Here is a 15,175-nt window from a genome sequence, read left to right as displayed (position 1 = left end):
GCACTCATCTTCCTTACTGGACCTTTAGATTAGGAAACCTATTCCAGCTCAAGCAGTAATGTTTAACCATTTGAATTACCTACTGCTGTGAGCATCTGTGGATTTTGTGTTTAAAAACATATTGTAATAAAATTATTAATGATCTTAAAATACAAGTAGAAACACACAACCCCTTTTCAGAGGCATGCAAAACACTAAAATAAACTAGATAACAGAACAGCAGGTATGCATTGGCTGTTTGAGCTAGCTACTGCTATAATTTGTGGAGATCTGTGATAACTTGAACAACAGGTATAGAGGTTATTAAATGTACAGTTTGTTGAATTTTGTTTAGCAGTCTTAAGGGAAAAAAAAAGAAAAAATGCTGTAACAAGTGATTATAATTCTTCCTGGATTATTTATCAATCTTGTAAAATATGTACGAGGAATTTTCCTCTAGTATTGTATCATAAAGTTTGTTATGCTTGGTCAAATCTGATTTTATGTGAGCCTTTTGTGTTGGAAATGTTGTGAGTTCCATTTTGATTTTTTGCAGAGAGGTTTTGAGACCACCAGTCCCTTAGAAGATTTTGATGACATTACAGCTGACGGAAGAGGCAGTAATGTGTTGTATATTGTTGAAAGATACAGAGAACAAGCTGCACATCATTACAGGAGGAGAAGTGAATACCATATGAAAGCACAGGAAGCTTTCCAAAAAGGAATGCCTTCAGTGGCTCATTATTATTCACAGTTGGTACGTTCAAGTAATGCTTCTCATTTAGTTCATAATTATCTGTGCCAATATGGTCATAAACAACTGCAGCAATGGTGTCTTTTGTGTTGCAACTGTGTCTAATGCTGTGATAGTAATGAGTGTGCTTTGATATGACTAATTGTTGAAAAGTGTTAGAATTTACAGGCATGATTTTTTTCATTCATGCTTTTGATGTTCAGTTTGATCAAAAACTGAACCAAAAGATCTTTATCCCTTTGTAACATTCCTTCTGCTTTGTGTGGGCATACAATTTAAATGTTGTATGGTTTTATTTTTGCACAAGGTGCTTTAGTCGTCAATTCTTACCATTATGCCTCGTCTGCGCACTTATTAGGGAAGGTAATATATGCTTTGGTGTTATTAATCTTACATATTATTTGTTTTGCTGATTGATGGACAACGATATTTTGTTCATCAAAGTTTTTAGTGAATTTGTTTCTCCAGGTGTCATGTGAAAATATTTGATTTTGCATTACATTACAGAATTTCATATAATTTGCTATATAATCAGAACTGCAGACTAAAGGTACAAAATTTTAGTGTCAATATCTCTTGACTGCACTAATATGTGAAGTAAATATTATTATGGCGTATGCTTCAAGTGAAGAAAAATGAATGAGATTTTTTTAAAATGGGAAATAACTCTTCATATTGACACTCTTAATGGGCCTTCCCTTACAAACATTATTTGACAGTTAAAAGACCGTTGTGGCATATAATACCAGGTGGCTATAATTACAATGATGGTGTTCCAAGTGCTGCAGTGTGAGCTTTATGCATCACAGGATACTAAAACATCGTAGGTATCTTCATTATTTGGTGTGCTCGCAGTGTGTGCTGAAAAAATACTACTTCCACTTCGTGCCACCAGGTGAAAATATGTTTCTGTAAGCAATCAGAATGTGTTGTGGGTGTAGGAGAAGGGTAGAAACAATCAAATACATGATAATAGTGGTTCTGACATGTTTAATAGGATATGGTCACAAGTTATAATGTGTTAAATACAGTCTTATGACTCGGCAACATGCTGCATCCATGACATGGCATGATTACTAGTTGCTCGCAGCATATCCGGTATAATAAGAGCAAAATGTCATATGATGTCCTTCAGATCAGGAAGAGTTCAGATGCATCTCTTATAGGCACAATCTTTCAGATATCCCCACAGCCAGAAATTGGGTCGATTTAGGATCTGAAAGGCCACACATCTTCAAATTGCATAAAGATGATGTGATTGTTACCAAAGGTTTCTCAAAGCAAATCTTTCACCCAACAAGCAATATGTGGTGTCACTCTGTGTTGTTTGAAAATAATCATGTACACACGGTTATGTTCTTACAAAGCTGGAATCACATGTTGTATAGGGAGATTCTTATAATGAGCTTATACCACTGTATACCTAACAGGGACATGAGGTGTCATCTCTTCAAAGAAAAATGGATTCAGAATGAAGCAGTGTATGAAACCACACCACACAGTCACATAAACTGAGTGCAGTGGATGTTCCTGCACAACATTTGGTGAAGTAGAACACCGTATCAGACAGTTCTGTGCATTCACAGCTGTGTGCAGAGTAAAATGTGCCTCGTCCATCCAAAGAATATTCCCCGGCCATATGTAATCCATTTCCATGAATACCAATAAATGAAAGGCAAAGTCATGGTGTTGTAGCCTATCTTGGGGCTTCATTTGGTGTGCATTCTGAATCTTGTAGGAGTACCAGCGTAAAATGTGGCACAAAATCGTTTGAACTTTTGAAGAGGGGACAGACAATTCATGTGGCACAGCTTGAATGCTGCCTGCAGAATTTGAGGCATGTGCTGCACGGTGAGCTATAACTGCAGCAACTTGATCATCAACTACCATGACCCTGGGCCACTTCCCTCTCCCTGCTGCACCACCTAATTCACCTGTTTCTTCAGATTTCTTGATCATATTCGTTAGTCCATTTATTGACATGGGGCCTCATCACTGCTGTTTCTGTCGCTAACACTCCTGCAATGCTGCACTACTATTGCTGCCATTCTTGTAAAACAACTTTACCAGCTGTGCACGCTCTCCATTAGGCATTGCGTTTCATACAGAAAAATGTCGACCTTCTCGACCATTTATACCAACAGTCACTTCACAAAAGAAATCAACACATCACCAAGCGAAAAACAGCATCCTGACGTCTAAACGGGAAGCATTTCACATTCTGCTGCTCAAAGTGCCGTAGTTTCACCTGGTGGCAGAAAGTGAAACTAATATTTTTTCGGCCTGTTCCGCAAGCACAATGTTTAATTAACACACCTAAGATGTTTCAGTGTCCTGCAATAAATCCAGCTTGCACTGCATCACTTGAGACACTGTCAGTTCAATAATAACCAGCTGGTATGTAAAGAGGATAGATTAGTACTCAAAAAAATACAGGTGACGCTGAACAGCGGACAGGCATGTAAGTGAGGTGAAAAAATACGTAGTTTTTGGATGCAGTCCTTCACCTCTCAGTCATAATGACATGTAAAAGTGCCCTCATCATAAATAAACTTAGCTGTGTGACCACTACAAAGCATTCCACTTGGGTATGACCATGAGCAAATGATCCATTCGAAAGGATGACCACTATCAAACTGTGACAAGGCCAACTGGACCATCCAGTTGCAGTGTACGTAGTTGACTTAAGTAGCTGCCCCACAACCTGTGCCATGTACATTCTCCCCACCAGCAGCTTTTCTGTACAAATAATTTTTCACTCTGCAGCAAAGTGTGCACTAATGTGAAATTTCCTGACAGATTAAAACTGTGTGCCAGATCAAGACTTGAACTTGGGACCTTTGCCTTTTGCAGAAAGTGCTCTATCAACTGAGCTACCCAAACTGTGGGTGAGGTTGTGAATAATGCATGAGTAGCTAAGTTGGTTGAGCACATGTTGACAAAAAGGCAAAGCTTCTGAGTTGGAATCTTGGTGGATAGTGTGTACTGCCTGCACTTGCCTGCAGGTGAGCTGACGTGCCCTCTTGGGCATTTGTGCCCAATGAGGCAGCATTGGAACAGCCTGCTGTAAATATTCTGTCATTATAATGATTCCAATTATCATTTTCTGCTTAAAGGCCCGACTCCACAAAACTCACGCAGAAGAAGCGAGTTGCCGTGCAGCAACAGCGATTAGTGCAGCAGCACCAGATTCTTCCAACTTAGACTTACACGGGTTGTATGTACGAGAGGCAGTCTGCCTCTTGGACAGTTTCCTGGATGCTCACATTATGCGACTCAAAGCAAGTGGGCAGTCACGGCGTGTCCTCCATGTGGTGACTGGTCGTGGTAACAACTCTCGTGGAGGACAGCCTCGTTTACGCCCGGCCATTCTGCAGCGTCTCACACAGCGGAGTATTAAGTAAGTACAGAATTGTCCTGTTTGAAAATAACAATAAATATGAATGTCTGTATCGTGATTCTAGCAATACGCACTTTGTTCAGTAAGTGGCCATACAGAATATTTGGCCAAGAAGTAAGAGGCTCTATTATTCAAACAAATCTGGCAATAATCTGTTGTTAGTATTTGAGGTATGTAATAGATAGATATTCAGCAATCACAGGCCCTGCAGACCATGCGCTGCTTCCAATAGCTGCCTCCATTCCTTCCTGTGTTGTGCCCGGTTCCTCCATGTCTCTTCAATTCCCAGGACTCCTAAGTCCTTTGCCAGGTCGTCCATCCAGCGCTGCCTTGGTCCTCCAATGGGTCGTTTGGTGTTTGGTTTCCCTGCTAGTGCCATCTTATCCTGTCTTCTTCCTGGTATACAAGCTTCATGGCCCACCTGTTGTATTCTTTTGCTCTTTATCTTCTGTAGCATAGTTGGTTGTCGCATCAGAAGGTAGATTTCCTCGTTTTTCCTCCTCCTCCATTCTCCATGATCTAAAACTGATCCCCATATCTTCCTCATTACTCTTCTTTCAAATATTAATAGTTTTTCCCTTCCTCACTTAGTCATGCTCCATATTTCTGAACCATACAGTGCTGCTGGGCATATCACAGTGTTTTAGATTTTCATCTTAGTGTTCACTGAGATCGATTTAGAGCCGAGCGTCTCTCTCAGGGAATGCATGCATTTCATTCCCACTGCTGTTTTTTTCTTGATGTCCATTTTTATGTTGTTGTCCATGTAAACCAAGATCCCAAGTATTTGAACTGGTGTACTCTCTTGAACCTCTTGCCATCTATCTCAAGAAATTCTTCCTGCTCTTGTCTTCTTCCTAATTGCATGAACTCTGTTTTGTTTCGATTCACTTTGAGCCCTACCTTCTGTGCATAACTGTCCATTTTCTGGTACATTTCTTTCAACTCGTGCTTTGATTCACTTAGTAGTACTATGTGACCTGCATATGGGAGACAATTGAAGTTGCTGTCCGTCTCTACTCCAGCCCACTCCTGTTGCCTACACTCTTTTATTACTTTCTCTAAGATGACATTGAACAGAACACATGAGAGAGCATCACCTTGTCTGAGGTCTGCCCCAGTCTCGAATGTTTGTGATGTGGCTCTTCGGAAACGTACTGCTGCCTTTGACCCTTCCATACAAGCTTGCACCATTCTCACTAGCTTCTCAGGGATTCTGAAGTCATGCATTGCATTGTATAGGCTCTTCCTGTGGATGCTGTTGTATGCACATTGAAAATCAATGAACAGGCTGTAGATATCTTTATCGTATTCCCACTGTTTTTCAAACAATTGTCTTAGTGTAGTGGTATGTAGAGGTATGTGATAGTGCATGTTTATTCTTTACTATTCTTCTCCAGCCCTTAGTAACATTTCTGTGCATAAGGTTTTGCCAAAAGGGGGACAACAATCCTTGAACACCTGCTAGCTTCAGCTTCACCCCCAGCCCCACCCCTTCCCATTCCCATCCCACTTGCATTTTGAGGATGCTGAATTGATTAAATAGAATGTAAGTGCAATCCTGAACCGTATTCCAGTCAAAATGTTTGCTGTGCTGTTCCAGAACCCGTATGCTGAACACAAATATGAATTACATTTTTTTAAAATCCACTTTGTATTTTGTGACAAGGTAGTCCTAGAACTTCTTGAGCCAAATTTGTATAGTTATTTGTCATAGCGCAGGGTATTGTGTGTGTTTTGTGTTGACTGATGTTACCATTTAACAAACCCATCCAAGCTATAGGTCTCATATAGTATTTTTTTCCTTTAATTTAAAGTGATTTATATTTTCATGCGGGGACACACTCTGTCAAATATTAGCATTTAACAAAATAAAGGAAAGTAATACATTAAGAAGAAGCAAAAGCAAATAACTTTGTTAAAATGTAAAGAGTTGTTCTACTTTCGCTGATCATTGAGATAATGATAGTCAACCAGCTTCACAGAAATTGTGTTAATTTCGATTTTGTAATTTGTATGAGAACAAGAAATAACCTTTTGTCCAAATAGCTCAAAACCAAACTGTTCCCACTGTCACTGCTTTTGTGAACAACATGAAGTAATGTTGTATCATCTTCCTGTAACATTAGATTTTTTAATGTATAAGAGGTTCTGGTGGATTCAAGATATTATTTAGGGTAGTTACCTGGTACTCTGTATTTTTCACACATGGTTCCACATGTTATTGTTGTCATCTTCAGTCCAAAGACTGGTGTGCTGCAGCTCTCAATGCTACTCTGTCCTGTGCAAGCCTCATCATCTCCAAATAGCTACTGCAACCTATATCCTTCTGAAACTACTTAATGCATTCATCTCTTAATCCCCCTCTACAATTTTTATCCCCCCCCCCCCCCCACCCCACCCCTCCTCCCATTCCTTCAAGACTAAATTGGTGTTCCCTTGATGACTCAGAATATGTCCTATCAACCAATATCTTCTTTTTGTGAAGTTGTGCCATAAATTTCTTGTCTCTCCAATTCCATTCAGAACATCTTCATTAGTTAAGTAATCTACCCATCTAATATTCAGCATTCTTCGGTAACACCGAATTTCAAAAGCTTACATTGTCTTCTTATGTAAACTGTTAATCTTCTATGTTTCTCTTCCACACGTGGCTACACTCCAAACCTTCAGAAAAGATTTCCTAGTACTGAAGTCTATATTTGCTGTTAACAAATTTCTCTTCTTCAGAAATGCTTTTCTTGCCATTTTCAGTCTACATATTATATCCTCTGTACACCGGTTATTTTGCTGTCCAAATGGCAATACTTATTTAGTACTTTAAGTGTCTCATTTACTAATCTAATTCCCTCAGCATTCCCTGATTTAATTCGACTACATTCCATTATCCTTGTCTTGCTTTTGTTGATGTTCATCTTGTATATCCTCCTTTCAAGGCACTGTCCATTCCGTTCAACTGCTCTTTCAAGTTTTTTGCTGTCTCTGACAGAATTACAATGCCATTGGTAAACCTCAAGGTTTTTATTTCTTCTCCCTGAACTTTAATACCTGCTCCAAATTTTTATTTGGTCTCCTTTACTGCTTACTCATTGAATAACATTGGGAATAGGCTACAACTCTGTCTCACTCCCTTCTAAACCACTGTTTCTCTTTCAGGCCCATCAACTTGTATAGCTGCTGTCTGGTTTCTATGTAAGTTTTAAATAGCCTTTCGCTCTCTTTTTTTACCCCTGCTACCTTCAGAATTTCAAAGAGAGTGTTCGAGTCAGCATTGTCAAAAGCTTTATCTAAGTCTACAAATGCTATAAACGTAGGTTTGCCTTTCCTTAACCTATCTTCTAAGATAAGTTGGTTTCAGTACCTTTTGCGTTCCTTCATTTTTCCAGAATCCAAACTGATCATCCTCAGAATTGGCTTCTACCAGTTTTTTCCATTCTTCTGTAAAGGATTTGTGGTAGTATTTTGCAATCATGACTTAGTATTAAACTGATAGTTTGATACTTTTCACATCTGTCAGCAACTGCTTTCTTTGGACTTGCACTTACTTCATTCTTGTTGATGTTTGTCTCATACATCTTGACACTAAATGGAAGGGTTTTGTCATGGCTGACTCTCCCAAGGCTATCAGTAGTTCTGATGGAATGTCATATAATCCAGGGGCCTTGTTTTGACTTAGGTCTTTCAGTGCTCTGACAAAATTCTTCTCACAGTATCATATTTCCCATCCCATCTTCATCCACATTTCTATAATATTGCCTTGATGCTCATCTCCCTTGTATAGATCGTCTGTATACCCTTTCCATTTTCCCTTCTTTCCTTAGTACTGCTTTTCATCTGACCTCTTGATATTCGTACAGTTGCTTCTCTTTTTTCAAAAAGCCTCTTTAATTTTCCTGTGGACTGTATCTATCTCTCCCCCCCCCCCCCCCCTCCCAAAGTGAAATATGTTTCTAAATCCTTACCTTTGTCCTCTAACCATTCCTGTTTAGTTATTTTGAACTTCCTATCAACCTCATTTTGTAGACGTTAGTATTTCCTTTCGCCTGCTTCATTTGCTGCATTTTTATATTTTCTCCTTTCATAAGTTAAATTCAATCTCTTGTGTATTATCCAAGGAATCCTACTAGACCTTATTGTTTTTACCTATTTGATACTCTGCTGCCATCTACTGTATTCTTTTCCCCTGTTCTAGTCAGTTGTTGCCTAATGCTCTCTCTGAAACTATCAACAACCTCTGGTTCTTCTACTCGTCCAGGTCCCATCTCCTTAATTTCATACCTTTTTGCAGTTTCTTCAGTTTTAATCTACAGTTCATAACCAATAAATTGCAGTCAGTCTGTATCTAGCCATGGAAATGTCTTACAGTTTAAAATCTGATACCGAAATCTCTGGCATACCATGATATAATCAACCTTAAACTTTCAGATGTCTCCTGGTCTCTCCCATGTATACAGTCTTCTTTAATGATTCTTAAACCAAGCGTTAGCAATGGTTAAATTATACCCTGTACAAAATTCTACCAGGTGGTGTCCTCTTTCATTCCTTTCCCCAGTCCATATTCACCTGCTATTTTTCCTACTCTTCCTTTTCCCACTGTTGATTTCCAGTCCCCCATCACAGTTAAATTTTCTGTCTTTCTTTACTCTCATCATACGTTTCTTCAATCATTGTGGGAGATGTGGACTTTGTGTCTGTCTTGGCTATGATAATATGTTCACTTCTTATTCATTATTAAATGCACTCATTCATTATTAAATGCACTCATTCATTATCCCTCTGTGACTTTGTATTGTAACCCTGTATTCACCTGACCAGCAGTCCTGCTCCTCCTGTCACTGAACATCACCAATTCCCACAAAATCTGACTTCAAGTTATCCACTTCCATTTTTAAATTTTCTAATGTGTCTACCTGATAAAGGAATCTGACACTCCATGCTGTAGAATGCCATTTTTATTTCTCCTGATGACAATATCCTCCTGAAGAAGTCCCTGCCCGAAGATCTGAAGGGGGGGACTTTTTTTTACCTCCAAAACATTTTACCCAAGGGGTCACTGTCATCATTTAATTGTACAGTAGAGCAGTATGCCCTCAGGTAGTTTCCCCTTGCTTTCAGCCATTTACAGTACCAGCACTGCAAGGCTGTTTTTGTTACTGTTACAAGGCCAAATCAGACTGTCGCCCCTGCAACTACTGAAAAGGCTGCTGCTTCTCTTTAGGAACCACACATTTTATCTGGCCTCTCAACATATACCCCTCCATTGTGGTTGCACCTACGGTATGGTTGCATGTATCACTGAAGCATGCAAGCCACCTCATCAATGGCTAGGTCCATTTCTCTTGGCGGAGATATAAGACAAATGATAATATGCAAAGGAGGGATTTGTTTGCTGCTTGGTTAACACTTGTTATGTTTTTATATACCTGCTGACAAATCAATTTCATGTCTATATCTACCTTTATATTCCATGTACTGTTGTACAATGTACAACAGAGAGTACATAATACTCATTACCAGTGTTACTCATGTTCTACAATGTTCCAATTGTGTATGGTGTGAGAGTAATATGACTCGTATATGCCTCTGTAATTACCATTTTCTCACATTATTATTATTATTATTATTATTATTATTTTATTATTATGTCTCCTACGTGAGATATACTGTGGAGGCAGTGTAATGTTTGCACAGTCTACCTCAAATACAGATTCTTTAACTTTATCCAACCTGTTTTTGGGAGAATGACGTCACCTTTCTCTTTCATTGCAGTCGAGTCTGACCACAGTGACTATTACAATCCCCGTTTGCAGCTGGTGGTCTAGTGGCTAGCATTGCTACCTCTAGATCACAGGGTCCCAGGCTCGATTCCCAGCTGTGTTGGGGATCTTCTGTGCCCGGGAACTGGGTGTTCATGTTGTCTTCATCATTCCATCATCATTCGTGAAAATGGCTAGATTGGACTGTGTACAGATTGAGAATTGGTACAGGTGCTGATGATCGCGCAGTTGAGCCCCCCACAAAGCAGTCACCACCACCACCACCACCACCACCACCACCACCACCACCACCATCACCACACTTTTACAATCCCCCAGAAGTCATACACTTTTTTGAGTTCTTGGTATGGCTCCTGCTTACAAGATGGAGGAGAAAAGCAAAACTTTTGTATTGAAACATGTAGTGTCATCCTTTATGTACACATTTATTTAAGGTGTTTTGCAATGTGCCATATATTTATAGAATCATTATATTTTGAAACTTATAAGATGCAGAGGTAGAGAAACATTTGTAAATGCAATACATAAGAATTTATATAACTGTTTGCCCTGAGTGAAATTCCTTTGATGCGATATTGTTTGAAACAGTCCGTCAGACACAAACCTACTTTACATCTTCACACCGCCACCTGGTCTCTACTTATTCATTTGCCACTACTGGATGCGCCTTTCTCAGAACAAACAATGCTGTATTGGGAAGCATACTTCTTGCTTGTTTTCTGTGGTACATGAGTGGGAAAATGCTTTGCAGTTAGGTAGTTTGCTGTAGTGCACTGCTTTTCATTTTCAATAAAATCTGTACCAGCTTTCTCAGGAATTTATTTTCCAAGGCTTAGTATAAATGGAAACAACCTGGTTCATTTGTGAGATATAGGTCTAAGTTTCTTGTAGAGAATGTAGGAACTGATCACATGCATCATAAACACTTGAAAAAATACCTTCTTTCACCATTTTATTGTTCACTCTCAAAAATATTTGGTTGTTGCATAAGTTCATAGCATTCTTCCATAAGTTTAACAACAACAAATATACATAACAGAGACTTTACTCATCAATAACGTAGTCTCCTTCACTATTTACAACACTCTGCCAGTGCTGCAACTGTAGAGATCGCGTAGTTTTGAGGTGAAGTACTCATTGAGCTATGTTCTCAGCACTTTTCATCCAAAAAGCAAGTTCCTTGAAGGTTACTCGATAGAGAGCAGGAAAGGTGAAAATTTGAGGGCACACGATCATGTGAATAAGGTGGCTGTGGAATGAGTTCCCAACCAAGCTACTGTATAGTGTTTTTTGTCAGTCGAGTGGAATGCGGATGGCCATTACTGTCACTTCATGCAGTCTTCCTTGTGATTCTTCTTGGATTACATCTGCAAGACATCTGTTGTTGACAGTAAATGTAAGCGGTGATGGTTACACCTCAGGGAAGCAAGCATAGTACACCACATTGTCACTGGTCCACCAGATGCATAACATTATCTTTTGTGGGTGTATGCAGGTCTTTATACAGGGAGTTGCTGCTTTCTTTGTGGTCAACCATTCCTTTCTTTTGCTTATGCTAGGATAAAGACACCATTTCTCAACACCAGTAATGATACAGGATAGGAATGGGAAGTGTTGTTCATAAGCCAATTGATGAGGAGAAAACAGAGATGCATGTATTGCCAGCTGCTGATTTTTGTGATTTTGGCATAGAGCATGCGGTACTTGTACTCCTGATTCTTGAATCTTCCCCAGTGCAGACAGTCACACGATGGTCAAATGCTCACAGTTCATCACATGTACGAGTTTATGGGTACAATGAGGTGTATCATTGTGGATTAATGTATTTAAACGATGTTCATCAAACCTCGAAGGTCTTTCTGAATGTGGAGTGTCATTAATGCCAAAACAATCCTCCTTAAAATGAGAAAACCATTTTCTTGCCATGCTCTTTCCAATGGCACTATCCTCATACTAGGTGCAAATATTTGTGGCTACCTCTGCTGCTGTCACTCGTCTAATGAACTCAAACAGAAGAATATGTCAATAATGCCCTGATTTCTCTACTTGTCACTCCATTTTCTAGCATCCACAACTCCACTCACTATCGCCATATGACAATAAGTAAACGCAAATAGCAACAGTGAACTACATATAAAAAATGACAGTCGATAAACAAATCCACAGCAACCAGGATACCAACATGGGAAACAAAAATGCTATGAACTTATCCACCGACCTAGTAATAGATCATCAGCTGAGCTTCATGGTCAACACCAGTTTTATTTTTATTACAATCAAGTATGATTAGGCTTCACTTTCTTACCATTCCAGATTTGTATTTTGTGTTAGTGACACCTACTTGTCATGCTGTCTTTTGTAGACAGGGCAGACATATCCCTAGAGCCCTTCCAGTGAGGAGCTAGCACAGAGAATACTATTTGACCTCGTCTTAGTTTATTTTGTCTAAATTCCTGTGGCAGCCCCCTTCTATTAGTAATTACTGTGCCAGCATCAAACAAGCTTACAAATAACCTTACACTAGTATAAAACCAGTCCATGTATAATGTATGACCCTTACATTGATAATTGGTGCACAGATGAAAGACTACTGGATCTGCACTGTTACCTTTTTCCCCTGCACCAGTATCCACTTAATGGTTCAAAACATAGCCTGCTGCAGAATCACTAAGAATGAAAAACTTTATACCATATATGAATTTCTTGTTCTTGATATATTCTCTAAATCGAATTCTTCCTCTAAGACATAAATCTTCATCAATTTTTAGATTCTCATCAGGGAAATACTGCTCTTGCTTTTCAATATGAAGTTATCATAAGAAACACTATTGAGGAAATATAGAAAGCCAACATTTGAAGCCGACTGCCAAACGTTTCTGCTGGCGCCAACATACAAGAGTTGTGTGAAAAGCAATGCCTCCACCTTCATTAATTGGGTTTGGATGGGAATATTTTAATAGATCAAATGCAGAAATAATCCTTAGAATGTGATTTTTAATTGCCAATATTCACTCTTCCACATAATCAACAGCCAATAGGATACATTTCTGCCAACAATGAAGAAGTTTTCTGAAGCCGTCATGGAAGAATCAACGCTCTGTTTCCACAACCACAGTCTCACAGTTCTCTCAACGTCTTCATCACAAGCATAATGCTGTCCTCGCAGATCGTCTTCATTATCAGGAACAGATGGAAGCAAGACGGTGCTAAATTTGGACTGTATGGAGGATACTGTACGGTGGTGAGATTCAGTCCCTGAAGTTCTGCATCTGGCGTACCCATTGTGCACAGATCTTCCGATAGCCAAGCGAAGCAATAATGTGACCCACCAGTTCTTTTGAAATTTCAATTGTGCTTGCAGTTTCTCTCTGAGTGATATGACGATCATCCTAAGCGAAGCAATAATGTGACCCACCAGTTCTTTTGAAATTTCAATTGTGCTTGCAGTTTCTCTCTGAGTGATATGACGATCATCCTGAATAAATCTGTCAACATTTTGCTTGTGAAAATTGGTGATTGCTGTCACAGGATGTCCAACTCCTTGTCTCGCAGGTCAGATGTTGCCGCATCAACATCTTAAAAACGTACTCGCTCAACGACGCACAGTACTCACATTAACATAATCTCCATAAACTGCTTTCGTTCTCTGATGAATCTCATTTGGGGTGACACCTTCTGCTGTCTAGAATTCAATGACTGCACGTTGCTTAAATCACATTGACATCTACTCAGGGTTCCATACTTAACACTGTAGCAACACAACCGTTCAGTGCTAAGGCTTCCCGTCAATGAGAGCTGTCGAGAAGAGGCTAGGGAACAAGCCAGTACCTGCTGCATACCAATGCTGGCAACTGTTGAAGAGGTACGAAGGTGGAGGCATTACTTTTTAGTCAACCCTCGTACATTGCACGTAAGGACCATGAGGATAAGATTTGAGCAATTAGAGCTCATATAGAGGCATATAGACAGTTGTTTTTCCTTCACTCTATTTGCGAGTGGAACAGGGAAGGAAATGACTAGTAATGGTGCAGGATACTCTCCGCCATGCACCGTATGGTGGCGTGCGGAGTATCTGTGTAGATGTAGGTGTAGATTGAGTAAGACTACATGCAGTTGCAAGTAATTACTATGATTGTGTATAAACAGACTGGAAATTGTTAAAATTAGCATGCAATAAGAAGTTAAGAAACATTCTGGATTGCATTAGGCTACATTATGTGGATATAAACGAAGAGATAGTAATATTATTTTATGGATGATGTGAAAATCTGAGTGAGGGAGGGAGAGAGAGAGAGAGAGAGAGAGAGAGAGAGAGAGAGAGAGAGAGAGAGAGATCATTTATTTTTAACTCCCCTGGAGCAAGAGCTGGCCTATAAATACAAGATGGGCAACCGTATGAAAAAGCATACACAGTACCAGGACAAGACTATTAGGATTTGTGCTCTTAGATTAGATTAGATTAGATTAATACTTGTTCCATAGATCATGAATACGACACTTCGTAATGATGTGGAACGTGTCAGGTTAATAAAAGATGTCTGTACAAGAAATTACATTACACAAAATATTGCATGACACTAATGATTAAGGTTTTTTTTTTTTCTTAGTTTATATCTAAAAATTCAGCCAATGAGTAGAAGGAGTTGTCATCTAGAAATTCTTTTAATTTATTTTTAAATGTTAGTTGGCTATCTGTCAGGCTTTTGATGCTGTTTGGTAGGTGCCCAAAGACTTTTGTGGCAGCATAATTTACCCCTTTCTGTGCCAAAGTCAGATTTAACCCTGCATAGTGAAGATCATCCTTTCTCCTGGTGGTATAGGTATGCACACTGCTATTACTTTTGAATTGGGTTGGATTATTATCAACAAATTTCATTTTGAAGCATGCCAGTTAATGAATTTCTTACAAGAATAAATTTATGTGGAATGTAGTGCCAACATTGTTTGATGTTCCAAACCAACAGCCAGCTATATAAATGAAATGCAAATTGTCATGCTGTGTGGATGTCATTGATGGAGGTGAATAGAGTGCATCAGTGAGTACCCTGAATAGACACTCCAGTACAGAAGCAGAGCTGTTTGATTGAGGTATGCTACTCAGTTCCTGTCAGGAAGAAACAATTAAATTAAATGAAACAATTGAGCACCTGAAGAAGCAGTTAAAATACTGTATGAAGCTGCTGAAATTTTTTTGCTTGTGTCAAAGGTGCACACAGTTTAAAAGGTACATCTATCACCCAAGAACTGCAAGAACACCCAAGAACT

At 39.2% G+C, this 15,175-nt stretch overlaps 1 protein-coding gene across 4 annotated transcripts in view; it reads left to right on the top strand.

Annotated features, from left to right (window-relative positions):
• Positions 1-15,175, top strand: part of LOC126299520 (uncharacterized) — a 181,504-nt gene that overhangs the window by 88,865 nt on the left and 77,464 nt on the right. For all 4 annotated transcript variants that reach the window (XM_049991489.1, XM_049991490.1, XM_049991487.1 and 1 more), the window contains 2 exons: positions 536-736; positions 3,850-4,133. In XM_049991489.1, coding sequence (XP_049847446.1) covers positions 536-736; positions 3,850-4,133 — 485 coding nt within the window. The remainder of the gene's footprint in view (positions 1-535; positions 737-3,849; positions 4,134-15,175) is intronic.

The sequence above is a fragment of the Schistocerca gregaria genome, chromosome X, assembly GCF_023897955.1.
Source record: "Schistocerca gregaria isolate iqSchGreg1 chromosome X, iqSchGreg1.2, whole genome shotgun sequence".
NCBI classification, from domain to species: domain Eukaryota; kingdom Metazoa; phylum Arthropoda; class Insecta; order Orthoptera; family Acrididae; genus Schistocerca; species Schistocerca gregaria.
This window is presented reverse-complemented; position numbering and strand designations above follow the sequence as displayed.